This window comes from Papaver somniferum, chromosome 2, assembly GCF_003573695.1.
Source record: "Papaver somniferum cultivar HN1 chromosome 2, ASM357369v1, whole genome shotgun sequence".
NCBI classification, from domain to species: domain Eukaryota; kingdom Viridiplantae; phylum Streptophyta; class Magnoliopsida; order Ranunculales; family Papaveraceae; genus Papaver; species Papaver somniferum.
Window position 1 is genome coordinate 39,700,052 of NC_039359.1, and position 14,297 is coordinate 39,714,348.

At 36.2% G+C, this 14,297-nt stretch overlaps 2 protein-coding genes across 2 annotated transcripts; one reads left to right on the forward strand and one right to left on the reverse strand.

Annotated features, from left to right (window-relative positions):
* The first annotated feature begins 7,404 nt into the window (after positions 1-7,404).
* Positions 7,405-11,797, forward strand: LOC113347417. Its single transcript, XM_026591066.1, has 2 exons — positions 7,405-8,870; positions 10,741-11,797. The coding sequence occupies exons 1-2, from the start codon at positions 7,473-7,475 to the stop codon at positions 11,518-11,520; spliced, it is 2,178 nt and encodes a 725-aa protein (XP_026446851.1). The 5' UTR covers positions 7,405-7,472; the 3' UTR covers positions 11,521-11,797.
* A 65-nt stretch (positions 11,798-11,862) lies between these two features.
* Positions 11,863-13,706, reverse strand: LOC113347418 (transcription factor bHLH93-like). Its single transcript, XM_026591067.1, has 4 exons — positions 12,900-13,706; positions 12,570-12,731; positions 12,303-12,470; positions 11,863-12,202 (listed from the first exon to the last, which is right to left on the reverse strand). The coding sequence occupies exons 1-4, from the start codon at positions 13,482-13,484 to the stop codon at positions 12,116-12,118; spliced, it is 1,002 nt and encodes a 333-aa protein (XP_026446852.1). The 5' UTR covers positions 13,485-13,706; the 3' UTR covers positions 11,863-12,115.
* Between the last annotated feature and the right edge of the window lie 591 nt (positions 13,707-14,297).

The window sequence follows — 14,297 nt, forward strand, 5'->3', positions numbered from 1 at the left end:
GAAATAAACAAAGAAATCATGTTGAATCAACACCAAAAAAATCAAAACCAAGATCAAATTTAGGCTACTACTTAGAATGACAGTAAGAGATCAAACTTATCTTTTAATTTGTTTATGATGATTGAATCTTCAGATTCACTTATTGATGAAGATTTTCATCGTCTCTTCCCAATCGATACACATCGTTGTCATCGATTTCTGGTTCTTCAAATTTTAAATCAACTTAAATCGGAATGAATCTGATGTTTTTAATGACCAAGATTAGGATTAGAAAATTAGGTTCTTTCTGATTCGTCACCATATTGAATTTTTTGCGGCTTAAAAGTGGAAAATCTATCTACAATTAATTTAAGAGGTGGTGGTGCAGATGGTGGATTCAATTTAGTCACAGCGGAAGAAACTGACTTGGGTGAAAATCGATCTAATTAATTGATTAGGAAGTAGAGAGAATATGTGATGGTTGTGAGGATAGAGATGGTGGCGCTAATGGTGTTGGTTGCGGTGGTGGCGTAAGAGATGATGGTGGTACTCTGGTAGCAGCGATGTAGAAGTGAAGAGATTGCAGCTTTGGTGACGGCGGAGGAGGTAGATGGAGGGAAAAGACTCAGATCTGGAAAGAAAATAATGAAAGTGATTTTGTGTGAGGTGGGTAAATATGGAAACAAAAAAGTTATTTATGGACCCCTGATGGGTCTATAGATGGAGAGGGGTATTTTTATTGTCTCGTAAGGATATTTGTGAAACCCATAATAAGGAGGGGCAATTATATAATTCCCACTTTAATTAATCATAAATTTAGTTGCTAGGCATTGGAAGTTATGTAGCCTTTAATTCAGTCACGAAAATGAGATGAGCTAAATTTATTACCCAATTAAGGTTGGTAATATACATAGGTTTTCTTTTTATTCGAAAATTTATTTACTGAATTAAGAAGGAAAAACAACTATCTTTCCATAAATCCAGCCATGTATGTTAGGTGGAAAATTTTGAGAGTACTGGAAATCAGACCTCAACTGTCTAGCCTTTTTTGCAATTCTATCTGCTACTCCATTGGAAATTCTCTTAATAGATAAACATTTCCAATGCCTAATCTTACTCAACAGAAATCTAATATCTAATACTAGTGACTGGGTTTTCCAGTGAACATAAAAAACAAACTCATTTATTGACTTAACTAAGGACTCATTATCAGATTCAAAGATGATGTTGTCTTGACTGTTTGCAGTTGCCCAGATTGCAACATCTTTCATTGCCCTGCATTCCAATTCTTCAACTACAATTCCATTCATCATTCCTCCATTATAGTAGCTTCCTTGTAAACCAAAACATGTACCTGAGTCTCATGTGTGTTGTTGTTTTGGATATCTCTAGCTGTGACTATGTTGGTTTCCTGAGTGTCTCCAAGTTTTCCATTACCATTTTCTACATGATCAAAATCAAGAGTTGCTGGAAGATCATGTCTCTGTCTTTTTCCCAGCCTTTCACCTTCATCTGCATCCTTTATGGCTCCTCTTGAGAATTAAAAATCTGGTTCGCAACATACCCATCCTTTGGAGGAACAAAACTGGAACCCTTCCTAACAGTCTTCTGAGTGAAATTTGGTACTTGATCACCTCCTCTTGCAATTACAATCTTCTTTCTTTCACCCTTTTTCAATTCCCCAAATAAATGAGGCTTAGCATGTGTGACGCCCCAACCTAACCACCTGCTTAGCTAATAGGATTACAGCCTAATTGAAGCATCAAATCTAAATTATCGAATTTAATAATCATAATTACATAAACTATGACAACGCTAACCCAATACTATGATATCCATAATAAAAGTATCTCGAATGGTATAAATATGATAGTGTGTTGTTTTCATAATAAAGAAATAATACATATAATAATAGATACACATCTTTGTATCAATAACTCCAAGCTATGAAAACGAATGTCTTCACGTACACCATCTCTTCTGGAAATTGAAACTGAAGTGGAAACAAGTGAGCACATCGTCCCAAAGGGGTGCTCAGTGGAAACATATAACTCTCAAGTAATCACTAACAAACTTTAAAGCGGTAAACAACTTAAGTACAACAACGTAGGAAAAACAATTAACATAACATACACCAAACACCGATCACAACATCGAGAATATGAAATAAATAAAAAAAGACATAATGAAATCGCATGCTACACTTTCTACAAACAATCAAACATAACATGCACTTGCGTAATTTCCCCGGATAGAATATTGTATGTACAGTATCGCACATCTCGCACTACTAAAAGCAATATAAAATACGTAAATGAATATCGCACATCTCACGCTACTAATAATATCGCACATCTCGCACTACTTAAATTAGAAAGGATCTGTGGGGATACACAGGCACTCCTCGCGGGGAAATTAAACAATGCATATCACTTCTCATACTCATCCAATTGTACAACAAACATGCTCACAGATAGTAAAGACACATCATACTCGCAGTTTAAATATAAACTTAATGATTACAAAAAGGTTACAAGAGTTCCCACCTGATTGATGACAAGCCACTCCTACCTCGAGATCCTCAATCCACTGGTTCATCTTTTGAATCGATCGTTGTTATTGAAGACCAACCTTTTCCATGATTTCCAGAACTCTATCAATAGCAGAACTATCACCTTCTCCTTTAATTCTTCAAGCTACCAAGCTTCAGATGGATTGTTCAGACAAAAACACGCTCAAAACTTCGAAATCGAAATCAACAGGGAGGAGAAGAGGAGAAACAGAAAAGAAGAAGAAGAAGAAGAAGAAGAAAGAAGAAGAAAGAAAAGATAAGAAGAAAGTCTTCTCGACTTGGTCTTGATAAGGTCGACCGAAATTGCTAAAGGCACCCGTCCAAACGATAAGGGCATCCAGGCGGTTTAAAGCAAAATGACTAATTCGTATTTCATAAAAATCTGATGATTCCTTCTTCGTCCGACATCTGATTGACACGTTCGAGCAGTCCATTTCACTGAACTTTTGAGATCTATTCGATGCCACTAGTTTCGTATCTAAATCGTTGTTAGATTAATTTCTATTAATTAAGATATATATTAACTAATCGCGTCATTAGCGACTAAATCGTATATTGACTGGTCTAATAGCGTTGACGATCTTGAGGGTCCTTACATTCTCCCCACCTTATACATTTTTGTCCTCGAAAATCGAAATATCCTTCTGGTCTTCATAAACTCCCCACCTTAAAGAAAAAACACTATCTTTCGACTAACTGCAAGTACTGCTCATACTTACAAACGCGCGAAAATCAACTCATCTTAAATGAGTTCAAAGCAACATGTAATGAAACACAAATCTAGAAGGCTTTCTACAACTAAGATCTGGAATTTGTGGCTCTAGGTTCAGTACATTAATTTCTATTCCAATAGATTACTGGTTCAAAGTACATTAGAAGCTATTCTATGGTAAAGTTTCTATTTGAATTTATAATTTATCAATTAAAATTATCAACATCAGTTATACCAATTTAAGCACTAACAGATAAATAAGTCTAAGTTCTTAACACTAATTTTCTATCTCAATAAATTAATGGTTCTACGTATGAGTAAAGGTACTCAATAAGTTTCTACATGACATCCGAGATCTATCAAATATGTTTATATCACTGTTTTTCTAGTATTAGATTGTCTACATGTTCATAAATATTAGACTAATTATTATTTAATCTATATTAGCATCGCAAAACATAAAGTAATTGGTTTACCCTACAATTTTTAGTTCATTACACGTGCACACAACCAAACAAACAAATCAATCAACCAAATAAATATTTTAGCTATTGATAGCTTTTAGTGATTAATATTTATCTCACAGCCCAATCTAGTTCTAAACTAATTTAGTTCACCAACTGACACTATCTATAAACCATTGTTTCCCATTAAGATCTAATAGTGAGCTCTGATACCAACTTGTGACGCCCCAACCTAACCACCTGCTTAGCTAATAGGATTACAACCTAATTGAAGCATCAAATCCAAATTATCGAATTTAATAATCATATTACATAAACTATGACAACGCTAACCCAACACTCTGATATTCATAATGAAAGTATCTCGAATGGTATAAATATGATAGTGTGTTGTTTTCATAATAAAGAAATAATACATATAATAATAGATACACATATTTGTATCAATAACTCTAAGTTATGAAAACGAATGTCTTCACGTACACCATCTCTTCTGGAAACTGAAACTGAAGTGGAAACAAGTGAGCACATCGTCCCAAAGGGTGCTCAGTGGAAACATATAACTCTCAAGTAATCACTAACAAACTCTAAAGCGATAAACAATTTAAGTACAACAATGTAGGAAAAACAATTAACATAACATACACCAAACACCAAATCACAACATCGAGAATATGAAATCAAGAAGAAAAGACATAATGAAATCGCATGATACACTTTATACAAACAATCAAACATAACATGCACTTGCGTAATTTTCCCAGATAGAATATTGTATATATAGTACCGCACATCTCGCACTACTAAAGGCAATATAAAATACGTAAATGAATATAGCACATCTCGCGCTACTAATAATATCGCACATATCGTACTACTTAACTTAGCAAGGATATGTGGGGATACACAAGCACTCCTCGCGGGGAAATTAAACAACATATATCACATCTCATACTCATACAATTGTACAACAAACATGCTCACAGATAGTAAAGTCACATCATACTCGCAGTTTAAATATAAACTTAATGATTACAAAAAGGTTACGAGAGTTCCCACCTGATTGATGACAAGCCACTCCTACCTAGATATCCTCAATCCACTGGTTCATCTTTTGAATCGATCGTTGTTATTAAAGACCAACCTTCTCCCTGATTTCCAGAACTCTATCAGCAACGTAACTATCACCTTCTCCTTTAATTCGTCAAGCTAACAAGCTTCAGATGGATTGTTCAGAGAAAAACACTCTCAAAACTTCGAAATCGAAATCAACAGGGAGGAGAAGAGGAGAAACAGAGAAGAAGAAGAAGAAGAAGAAGAAGAAGAAAGAAGAAGAAAGAAAAGATAAGAAGAAAATCTTCTCGACTTGGTCTTGATAAGGCCGACCGAAATTTCTAAAGGCACCCGTCCACACGATAAGGGAAGCCAGGCGGTTTAAAGCAAAATGACTAATTCGTCTTTCATAAAAATCTGATGATTCCTTCTTCGTCTGGCATCCGATTGACACGTTCGAGCAGTCCATTTCGCTGAACTTTTGAGATCTATTCGATGCTACTAGTTTCGTATTTAAATCGTTGTTAGATTGATTTCTATTAATTAAGATATATATTAACTAATCGCGTCATTAGCGGCTAAATTGTATCTTGACTGGTCTAATAGCGTTGAAAAGCTTGAGGGTCCTTACATCATGAGCCTTAGCCAAATAGTCAGTAGCAGCTTTCCATGCCCCTTTAGTATGATTTATAATGAAGCAGTTGGGACAAATTTTGTGTGGCTGCTTTTCATAAAGAAAAACTTGGTCCACCTGGTAGACCCTGCATTAGTAATATCCATGAATCCTCTTCTTAAAGGATAATCCAGATTGACTTGCACACAAACCTTTACATGCACTCCTTCAATTGGAACAACATCTTCAGGCTGGATAGCCAAAACTTCACCCATAATGTTACCAATTTTGGTTATAGCTTTGACATTCATACGCTCAGGAAGGATTTTTTTGACTTGTATCCAAAAACGTTGAGTACCCCAGTTCAATTCTTGATAGATCACTATGGAGTTGTAATAAAGAAGATTTATCAAATACCCATTGATACTCCAAGGGCGAGAATCAAAAAATTTCTTCTTCATTTCCTCATCCTTGAAACGAAATTCAAAGATATTATCTTCCAATTCAAAAGCCTTGACATCACCTAATGGAATAAAATCCCAAACGAAACCCAAAAATTTCTCCACAGTTTTGATACCCATTTTGCCTTCAACGAATTTTTTTTCCAATCAGACTGAATTCTTCATCTGCATCTTTTCCTTCAACATTATCAGATTGATGATAAATGACCTCTTCCACATCTCCAAGATCCAAAGCTGCTTGCATAAACTTCAAAGCAAGATTTGACATATTACTAGAACTGCCTTCTGCCATTTGAATAATGAAATTCTTTCGATGATTACAAGAAAGAAGTTTGAGTTGTTTAACACCAAAACTTAGTTGATATTTATAATTCTTCAACCCTAAAAAACTTAGGGAGGACATCGAATTGAAAAAGATATCCTGCCTAATATCCTGTAATTGGATAGAGATAATTGACTGAGTATTTCTTTCCATTAAAGAGTCTGTTGCAGAAAAGGAAAGAGGATAGTTGTATAAGATTCCGATAAAAACCAGAGTAATTAATGGAACTGACTTGTAACGGAATTTTTGAAATTTGAATTTGACACGGTCGCAGTATCTATCAAACCACTGAGTTATAGCTGTAAACCGGTTGAGAAGAACTTCTAGTGAATCAAAAATGGAAAACTTGATGAACACAATAGCTTCAAAAAGAAACAGGATAACTTTCGCAAACGCCTCATTCACAACTGTAAACATGGTAAACACCATTTGAGATATCTCTAACTGCAAACACAAAAAAGAAAAGGTGAAATTAGTTGGTCATATCAGAAGTGGAAAATAGTTAATCAAAATACCAAAACAATGAGAAAAAACAATCAAAGGAAAGTAGAAGATGAATTTAGAATGTAAATCATAAAAGAAAATTCATAAATCCGAAAGAGAAAGTAAAAAAAAAAAACTGAGTCAACTCGGTTTTCTCGATCCTCAGAGCCATATACATAGGTTATACCCTGAGATTCCAATGGGGAAACTAATCTACCTATATCTCAAATCATCCTCATTTAGGACTGATAACATAGAATCATAAATGGTAAAAATCTCACATAGCACGATATTGCATGGCATATATTAGGACGGGTTAAAGTGTACCTCGTGTTGTGTCAAAAAATTAGTCGTGTTTTGTCGAGTGTACCTTGTGTAGTTGGAGGCCTCAGATAATATGCCTAGACCCTCAAATTAGGAAGGCAAATTAGTTGTATTATAATTATCCCCAACTAATTTTTTTAGCTGCGTCACTGTTAATATAGGGGTAAATTTTGTGTGCGAGTGTAACGGTGCTAAAGCTAAATCTTGTGGGGGATATTTGGTTCTTAACACTGACACTGGACTGGATGATGTTCTGAAGTTGTTGGATAAATCTATGAGTTCCACTGGACATGTCAACTGTGGTTCATGACGGATCATTTTTGAATTTGGCATATGAGATGTGGCACGCGCACAAAACTTAGATGTCTAGCCCTTATCCTTGAGTAATGGCAGCAGAAATCAAATCCTATGCAAAGTCAAAATCAGATTTGAACCTCAATGGCGTAAATGCATTCCCCCTCTTCTCTCTCCTAAGCAAATTTCAGAAAAATGCAGAAAAAAACCTCCTTTACCAACGAAAATCCTAAGTCAACAATCAGAAAATCATCGAGGCTTGTTCAACGGAAGATTTCTCCAAATCAAGAACCCGAACTTACTAACAGTCAGGTGTGTACTTCTTTATCCAAGAAACGCCGTCTTATTTCTTCCTCTACTCCTAGTTCAGTCAGTACTAAAGTTAATTTCAAGAAAACCCAGAAAAAAATAAACCCTAGAAATGATTCAGTAAAATTAGTTGATGGTTCACCAAATTCTGATAATGGGTTTAGAAACTCATCCAGAAATATTGATGGGGTCCAGGAATTTCAGAGTTATAGACGATCTCTTAGGTTTACAGGTGAAGAGGTCTCTGTGGTGGATAATAAGAAGAGGGGTTTGGGGGAAATTGAAATTAGGTCTGGGGTTTTAGGGGAAACCGAAGTGGTTGTCAACTCGATGGAGGAAGGAGTAGAGAAGGAGAAGGGAAATGATAATGGGGGTGTTGGAGAAACTCCGCAAAAGAGGAAATGTGTTAGGGGTGGTAAGGAAAACTTTGATTCTCCCAAAGTCCAAAAGCGAAATAATGGAACTTGTTTAAGGTCTCCATTTAGTTCGTTAGAGAACATTTATGGAAAGACAAGTGACGAAGAGAGTGATGAGAAGAAATTAGTCAAGTCTGCGAAATCGAGGACTGAAAGGGTTGATAAGGTTGAGGAATTTCAAAGTATCAGACGGTCCTCCAGGATTTCCAATGTGGAAAGTAAGAGTTCTGAAAAGGTAGAGAAGAAATCTGTTAAGTCTGCCAGGGTTGATGAGGTTGAGAAAGTTCTAGGCAACAGACGGTCATCAAGGATCTCTAGTTTGGATGTATTTGATGAGAGTTCTGAGAAGATAGGTAAGAGAATGGTTAAGTCTGCGAGGACGGAAAGGGTTGATAAGGTAGAAAAAGTTCAAGGTAGCAGACAATCGACAAGGATTTCTAGTTTGGATATTGTGCATGTTTATGCTTCAAATGAATCTTCGGGTAGTGAAGTATCCCCAGCTGTGGTGTCGAATGTGGCGTCCGAGGAGAAGGTAGAGAGAAAATTAGTTAAATCTGTGAAATCGAAGACTGAAAGGGTTGAAGAAGTTCAAGGTATGAGACGATCGTCGAGGATTACTAATTTGGGAAGTACCCATGTGCATGTTTCGAATGAATGTTCAGATACCGATGTTTCCCCAGGTGGGATGCGGAATGTGGACAGCAAAGAGAAGAGAATTGTGGAGGATGGCAGAGTCAATGAGAAGAATCCTCCTGCCGAGGGAAAATTTGATGTACATGGGTGGACGAAAGATCAAACTGCGGCCTTGGAGAGAGCTTATTTTGCTGCAAAGCCCTCAACAAATTTCTGGAAGAAGGTTTCGAAAATGGTATGTGCTACTCGTTTGAAATTTTTACATTGTCACTTTGTTCTCTTGGTTTCATGTTATTATACTTTCTTTTCAGTTGTCTATATCAAATGAAATGCAGAACATTTATGTTTAGGATTTTTTCTAGAAAAGTGCACTATTTATAACTACTTTAGTGTTCGCCAAAGATTCTATAGAATAGCTGAAGTATTCTTAACTATAAAGCATAATGCAATATCGAATAGAATTAGAACAAATCAACATAGCTTAATACATTGATCATCCATTTTCTATCATTCGATGATAGCATGTCAAGAAAATGATTTAAGGTATGGATCCATTCAGCATTTCTGGCTTGATGACGTAATTTCGATTCGTGGCCATTTCAAGTACTTGATCTGAAGCCACGAAAGATTTGCCACTTGATGATGATTAAAATTAAATTGGTGATGTTCTGGATCAACGCAAAATTAGCCTGATAGGAAACAGTACAGAAGGTTTGTTTGAGTTATATTCACTCAAGTTGCTTGAAACATCATCAAAATTCTTTACTAGATTCTGCAAAAATGTAGGATCGATCGTCTATATACCTTCAGGCAAACTGGTGATCCCAGTTTAAACTCCTCTCGACCATCATCATCAAACTCAATATCTTTAAATTCAAACTTAAAACCTTCAACATCGAACTCAAAATCTTCATCATCGTCAACAACAACAAAATCAAACCCAGATTCAGAATCAAGAAATTCGAAGGTGACATAGTCAGCAGCAGCAGCCTCAACAATTTCCAGTTTATAACATAAACAAGAATGCTTTTATAGATGCAGTATAACCTGGGAGGCTAACTTGATGATGACTGCAAATTCAAACTGGAGATGTTTGGGATGGAAACAAAAATAGCCTGTTTTAGGAAACTGTAGAGAAGGTTTATTTGAGTTATGTTCACCCAGGATATTTGAAAGGTCATGAAACTTTCCTACTTGTTTCTGCCAAAGGTCTAGGATGAATTGTAGCTATTTCCTTCAGGCAAGCTGTTTGTTGCAATTTATACTAACCCTGCTTGAAGACAATTGTGGTTGATATGTTCTAAACGTGCAGAGCATGACGTCGGAGGTTTTTGTTTTTTTCCCTTTTTACAACAACCAGTCATTACTCATGATTACTCGTTATAGTAAACTTGTGGGCCTTTATTTGATTTGTTATTAGCTAAGTTATGTATTAATAAAAAAAATTTACATCTCCTTCATACTATACTCCTCGATCTACTGATACTACAAACATATAGATAGCAAGCATATATGTCCAGTGTTGATCCAATGTAATAATTAAGTGAAAAAGGAGAGTTTTTGCGCTATTATTGTATGAGAAATCTGATCATGTCAAGCCAGTATCAAGACAATAGCACATGAGTTGCAAACTACATTTACTGGATAGGTTGAAGGTTCGTAGCCTGCAAATCCCAGTCTTATCCTGGTGACCTACGGCCCAATGTGAAGATCCAACAACCTTGATCATCTGTATGAAAGTAGATGGGCACTTAATGTTACTAAGTCCCTATATGTTAGAAGTAGTAGAACCTTATATATGTAAGGGTAGTTTTGTATCAGCTGTGGAGTGTGGACAAAGTTTCAGAAGACCCAAAAGAGTTACGATCATGATTGTGGTACTGTTAAGATAACAGTGTGTTATTGAATTTGGATTCCTTTTTTGTTCCTGATCAGTTTATGAAAGTTTAGGAGTTTATTCTTTGTGGTATATTCTATTTTACATTCTATTTTATTTCTAGTAAACATTATGAGGTTTATGTGCATTTTATTAAGCTTTACACTTGCCAGTCTTGTTTTACTAGGAAAACTGTTGAGATTCTCATACGGTCAATATTGGTTTTCAGGTGCCTGGAAAGACTGCTCAGGATTGCTTTAATAAAATTCACTCTGACCTGGTTACTCCACCTCAAGTCCAGCCTCGTTCGAGGGCAAAGAAAGCAATCTCATCTCCCTTGAGTCATTTCTCACTATCTGGAAGTAAGCTTCTTGAACCAACTTTGAATGTTAGGTGGCCAAAGGGCAACAAACAGAAAAAGCTTCGTGCTCAGAAAACCTTAAGGCATTTAGTACAGAAACGTTCTATGGTGGACCAAGGTTACGAAGCAGATTTATTCTCAGTTCTTGAACCCATTACGAATGCACCTAGTCAAGATTTATCGCAAACTGAATTACTCTCAACCCCTGAAAGCAAATCTAATAAAAAGGGCTATATTCAAGAGTGCCATGAGAATTCATCTGTTCAGAAGAAGAAGCCCTTGTCCAGATTTAGAAACTCATGTGAAACAGCTCTTGTCAGTCCCCCAGTTTTGAAGCAGGTAAAAAACAGGGCATTGCACGAAAAGTATATCGATCGGTTACACTGTAGAGGCGCTAGGAGAACAGCAGGGCCTACAAAGTGCAAAGTTGCCAAAGAAGATAGGAAGGAAAGCACTGCAAAGAAAATCGATGACATAACTGTTGCAAGGAATGCACTATTTTTTGAAGCAAACGATATGATTAGCAAATTTAAAGAGGCACAAGCTAACGTTGTGAGTGATAATGACGATTCCCAGGACGATGGTGACTGTGATGGTGAAGATGATGAAGATTGCGAACGTGAGGATGTTTTTAGTGTAGCGTTTTGATCCATCCTTTTGTAGCAAAGCCAATTGTGAATTTCTGATTCATCAATTCATAGCAGAGGCTTGTGACGTAGGAATTTCACATTTGTGTGAAGGAGGAAACGAGGAGGATTCATTTTGTCTTCTTGAATTACATTAGCTATTTGGGGTTTTAGCTTTTGACACTTAAATAGGTACTGCAGTATGCTAGCAACTCATTTCTCGGAAATAGTAGTTGATGTTGACAACGATGTAAATATATTGAATTCAGTAAGATAAATGAAAACTCTGTTGTTTCCCAGTTCTCTGAGATTATCACTTACTTGAGTAGAACTATTATTTCATTCTTTTGAGTTTTGTCAGCATAATTATATATTTTTTTAAATGCAATCGTAATTGAAGAGGTGTTTTCAGTTACAGGTACTAAAAGTGGAAAAGATGGCACCATACATGTCTCTCCAAAATGTTAATAGCGCAGGTATGAAGAAATCGACTTATTGAAACTTCTTTGGACAAATAAAACGAAGGTTTGTTGCTGACTATTATCTAGCCTAACGCTGCTTATTCCAATAAAAGATTATCATAACCTCAATACAGGCGTACTTGCCAGTACACTCTCCTAACAACATTTTCCTCCATAGCCTGCATTTCTGATCAAAATTTGCTTTATCTCGCCAGTGCTTATCAACAGCCTGTGCTCAAGTACCTAAATAAAAGTGATTATCAGTGGTCCTGAAAACACTGCAGCCAAAGGATTGAACAATGAGCGAATACACAGTTAGACAATAGGTAGATAAATCTAATACCTCTGAACAAGAAGCTTGCATTGAAAATTCATTGAAACTACTTGTAACACACTGTTGAATCTCAAGTCCTAGTGTTTCGATGGCTGTTACTGTCGAAAGCAGCAATCCTGGCTTGCCTGCACAGCAGACCTCGACCCTGGTATCGTTTCTTCTTCGTTCTACATGGAACTGCAGTAACTTTGATTTAGAAGTCTCTAAATGTTAACCAGAATTCCATGTGATGGCTTAAGAGCTAGTTACATTAGACCAAGAAAACAGCAACTATACCTTTGGCGAGTTTATAATTTCATTTTGTTTTAGGTCCTTGAATATCCCCATTCGGCTCAACTGATCTGAACCCACTTCAGTCTCGTTTTGTAGATTCTTGATTTTCTCCAGGAGCTCTTTCATATACTCAATTGTGTCTCCAACAATAGATGTCCTGTCCATCTATTGACAACCCCATTGTGATAAAAAAAAAAAAAAGCAAGTGTTCATGAGAATGGAAAACGAAGAAACAAACATTCAAGATAGAATAAATATTCTCCACATCAACATGTAACCACTCATTAAAAACTCACATAACAATAAAATGAAGCTCATGCAATGATTGTTTACCTTGCTTATCTTAGGAACTACCGACCGAAGCATCGAAAGACGGTCATTTAACCGCTTTCTTCTTCGTCTTTCTGCCATTAGATTCTTAGACGGTTGTCCCTCAATCTTCTTCACACGGCTCTTTCTCTCTTTACATAAATTCTTATTGAGCTTGATTGGAATTTCAGTTGGTGGGAATACTTCCACTTTGCTTTGTTTCTCACCCAGTATATTCCGGAGATCATCTGCAAACAGTTGAGATTCCACATTGCCCATTACTAGTCCATTATCTTGTGTACTTGGAAATGGTAATGTCCCGTGTTTCAAATACGATGTATCAACAACCGTCGACTGTGTTGATAATTCCTCTTCAAACGGGTAGTAACCTTCATTGAATCCATAACTAAAACCAGGTTCTTCAGTTGGTATTGGAAATCCTTTGATAGAAGAAATTGCTGAACTTGGGTACTCGCTAAAATAACTGAAACTAGCAGACCCATCATGTGTAAACTGATGAGTATCATTTATTCCAGTAGGAAATGTTTGCAATGTCTCCCTTCTTAGCTCTAGTAACTCTTCCAAGAACCCATTCTCATTTAGCTCCATCACTCTCTCTTTCTCTGAAGACTATCAAAGTTACACCTATGAGTTAGCTGAAGAAGTTAAGTGTAAGTGAGTGTATAAGAAAATAGAGAGAGCCCATACTAGTATCTGGATGAGCTTGAAAATGGAATCCATATCTACTGTTTCTCTGTCCACTGTGGGTCTGCGTGTGGTTTTCAGGTCATTTTCACAGAAACTTGAAATCCAACCAATATTTGAAATATTTTAGTTGTCACTTCTCAGAGGAATTTGACCAGCAAATGAAAATGTGTTGATTGAAAGAGATGGGAGTTTAGTTTAGCTTCGTAGACCTGTCAGGTTTTTTCTTTGAACGTTTGTTTTCATCTCTGCCATATAATAATTAATTAATTGTCAACACAAAAAAGAAAAACATCTCTTTCCTTTATCAATTTGTGTGGGGCTTGGAAATGCTGAATTGGGTTGCGTTCTTCGATGCCTTTTGAATGTTGGTACTTCTTTTTTACCAACTTCGGATTCAATCATTCTAGACTCTAGTAAAAAAATCCATTCAACCATTTAACTTTATTTTTATAATACAAGGCAAAAAAAAAATTCATTTCATGGTAAAAATTTAGATGGAGATGCTAAGCGGGCGCTCTACCATCTGAGCTACATCCCCGTTTTGCACTATTCTAAGAAAAGTCTACATATCAATCATTCATCACATCACATGGAGATGTTGATAGCAGTTTTCATCTTTTTCTTGTGAATATTTCCAGCAAAAATTGACTTGCGATTTGCTGCTTGGCTTATGAGGTGTTGATTTTTCTCATCAATCCGAATTTTTGAAGTCAT

Coding starts and splice junctions, on each gene's coding strand:
- LOC113347417 (XM_026591066.1), top strand. CDS start 7,473: ATGCAGAAAAAAACCTCCTTTACCAACGAAAATCCTAAGTCAACAATC. Junction 8,871..10,740: donor GGAAGAAGGTTTCGAAAATG/GTATGTGCTACT, acceptor ATTGGTTTTCAG/GTGCCTGGAAAGACTGCTCA.
- LOC113347418 (XM_026591067.1), bottom strand. CDS start 13,484: ATGGAGCTAAATGAGAATGGGTTCTTGGAAGAGTTACTAGAGCTAAGA. Junction 12,471..12,569: donor AAATTATAAACTCGCCAAAG/GTATAGTTGCTG, acceptor AAGTTACTGCAG/TTCCATGTAGAACGAAGAAG. Junction 12,203..12,302: donor TGCAAGCTTCTTGTTCAGAG/GTATTAGATTTA, acceptor ACTTTTATTTAG/GTACTTGAGCACAGGCTGTT.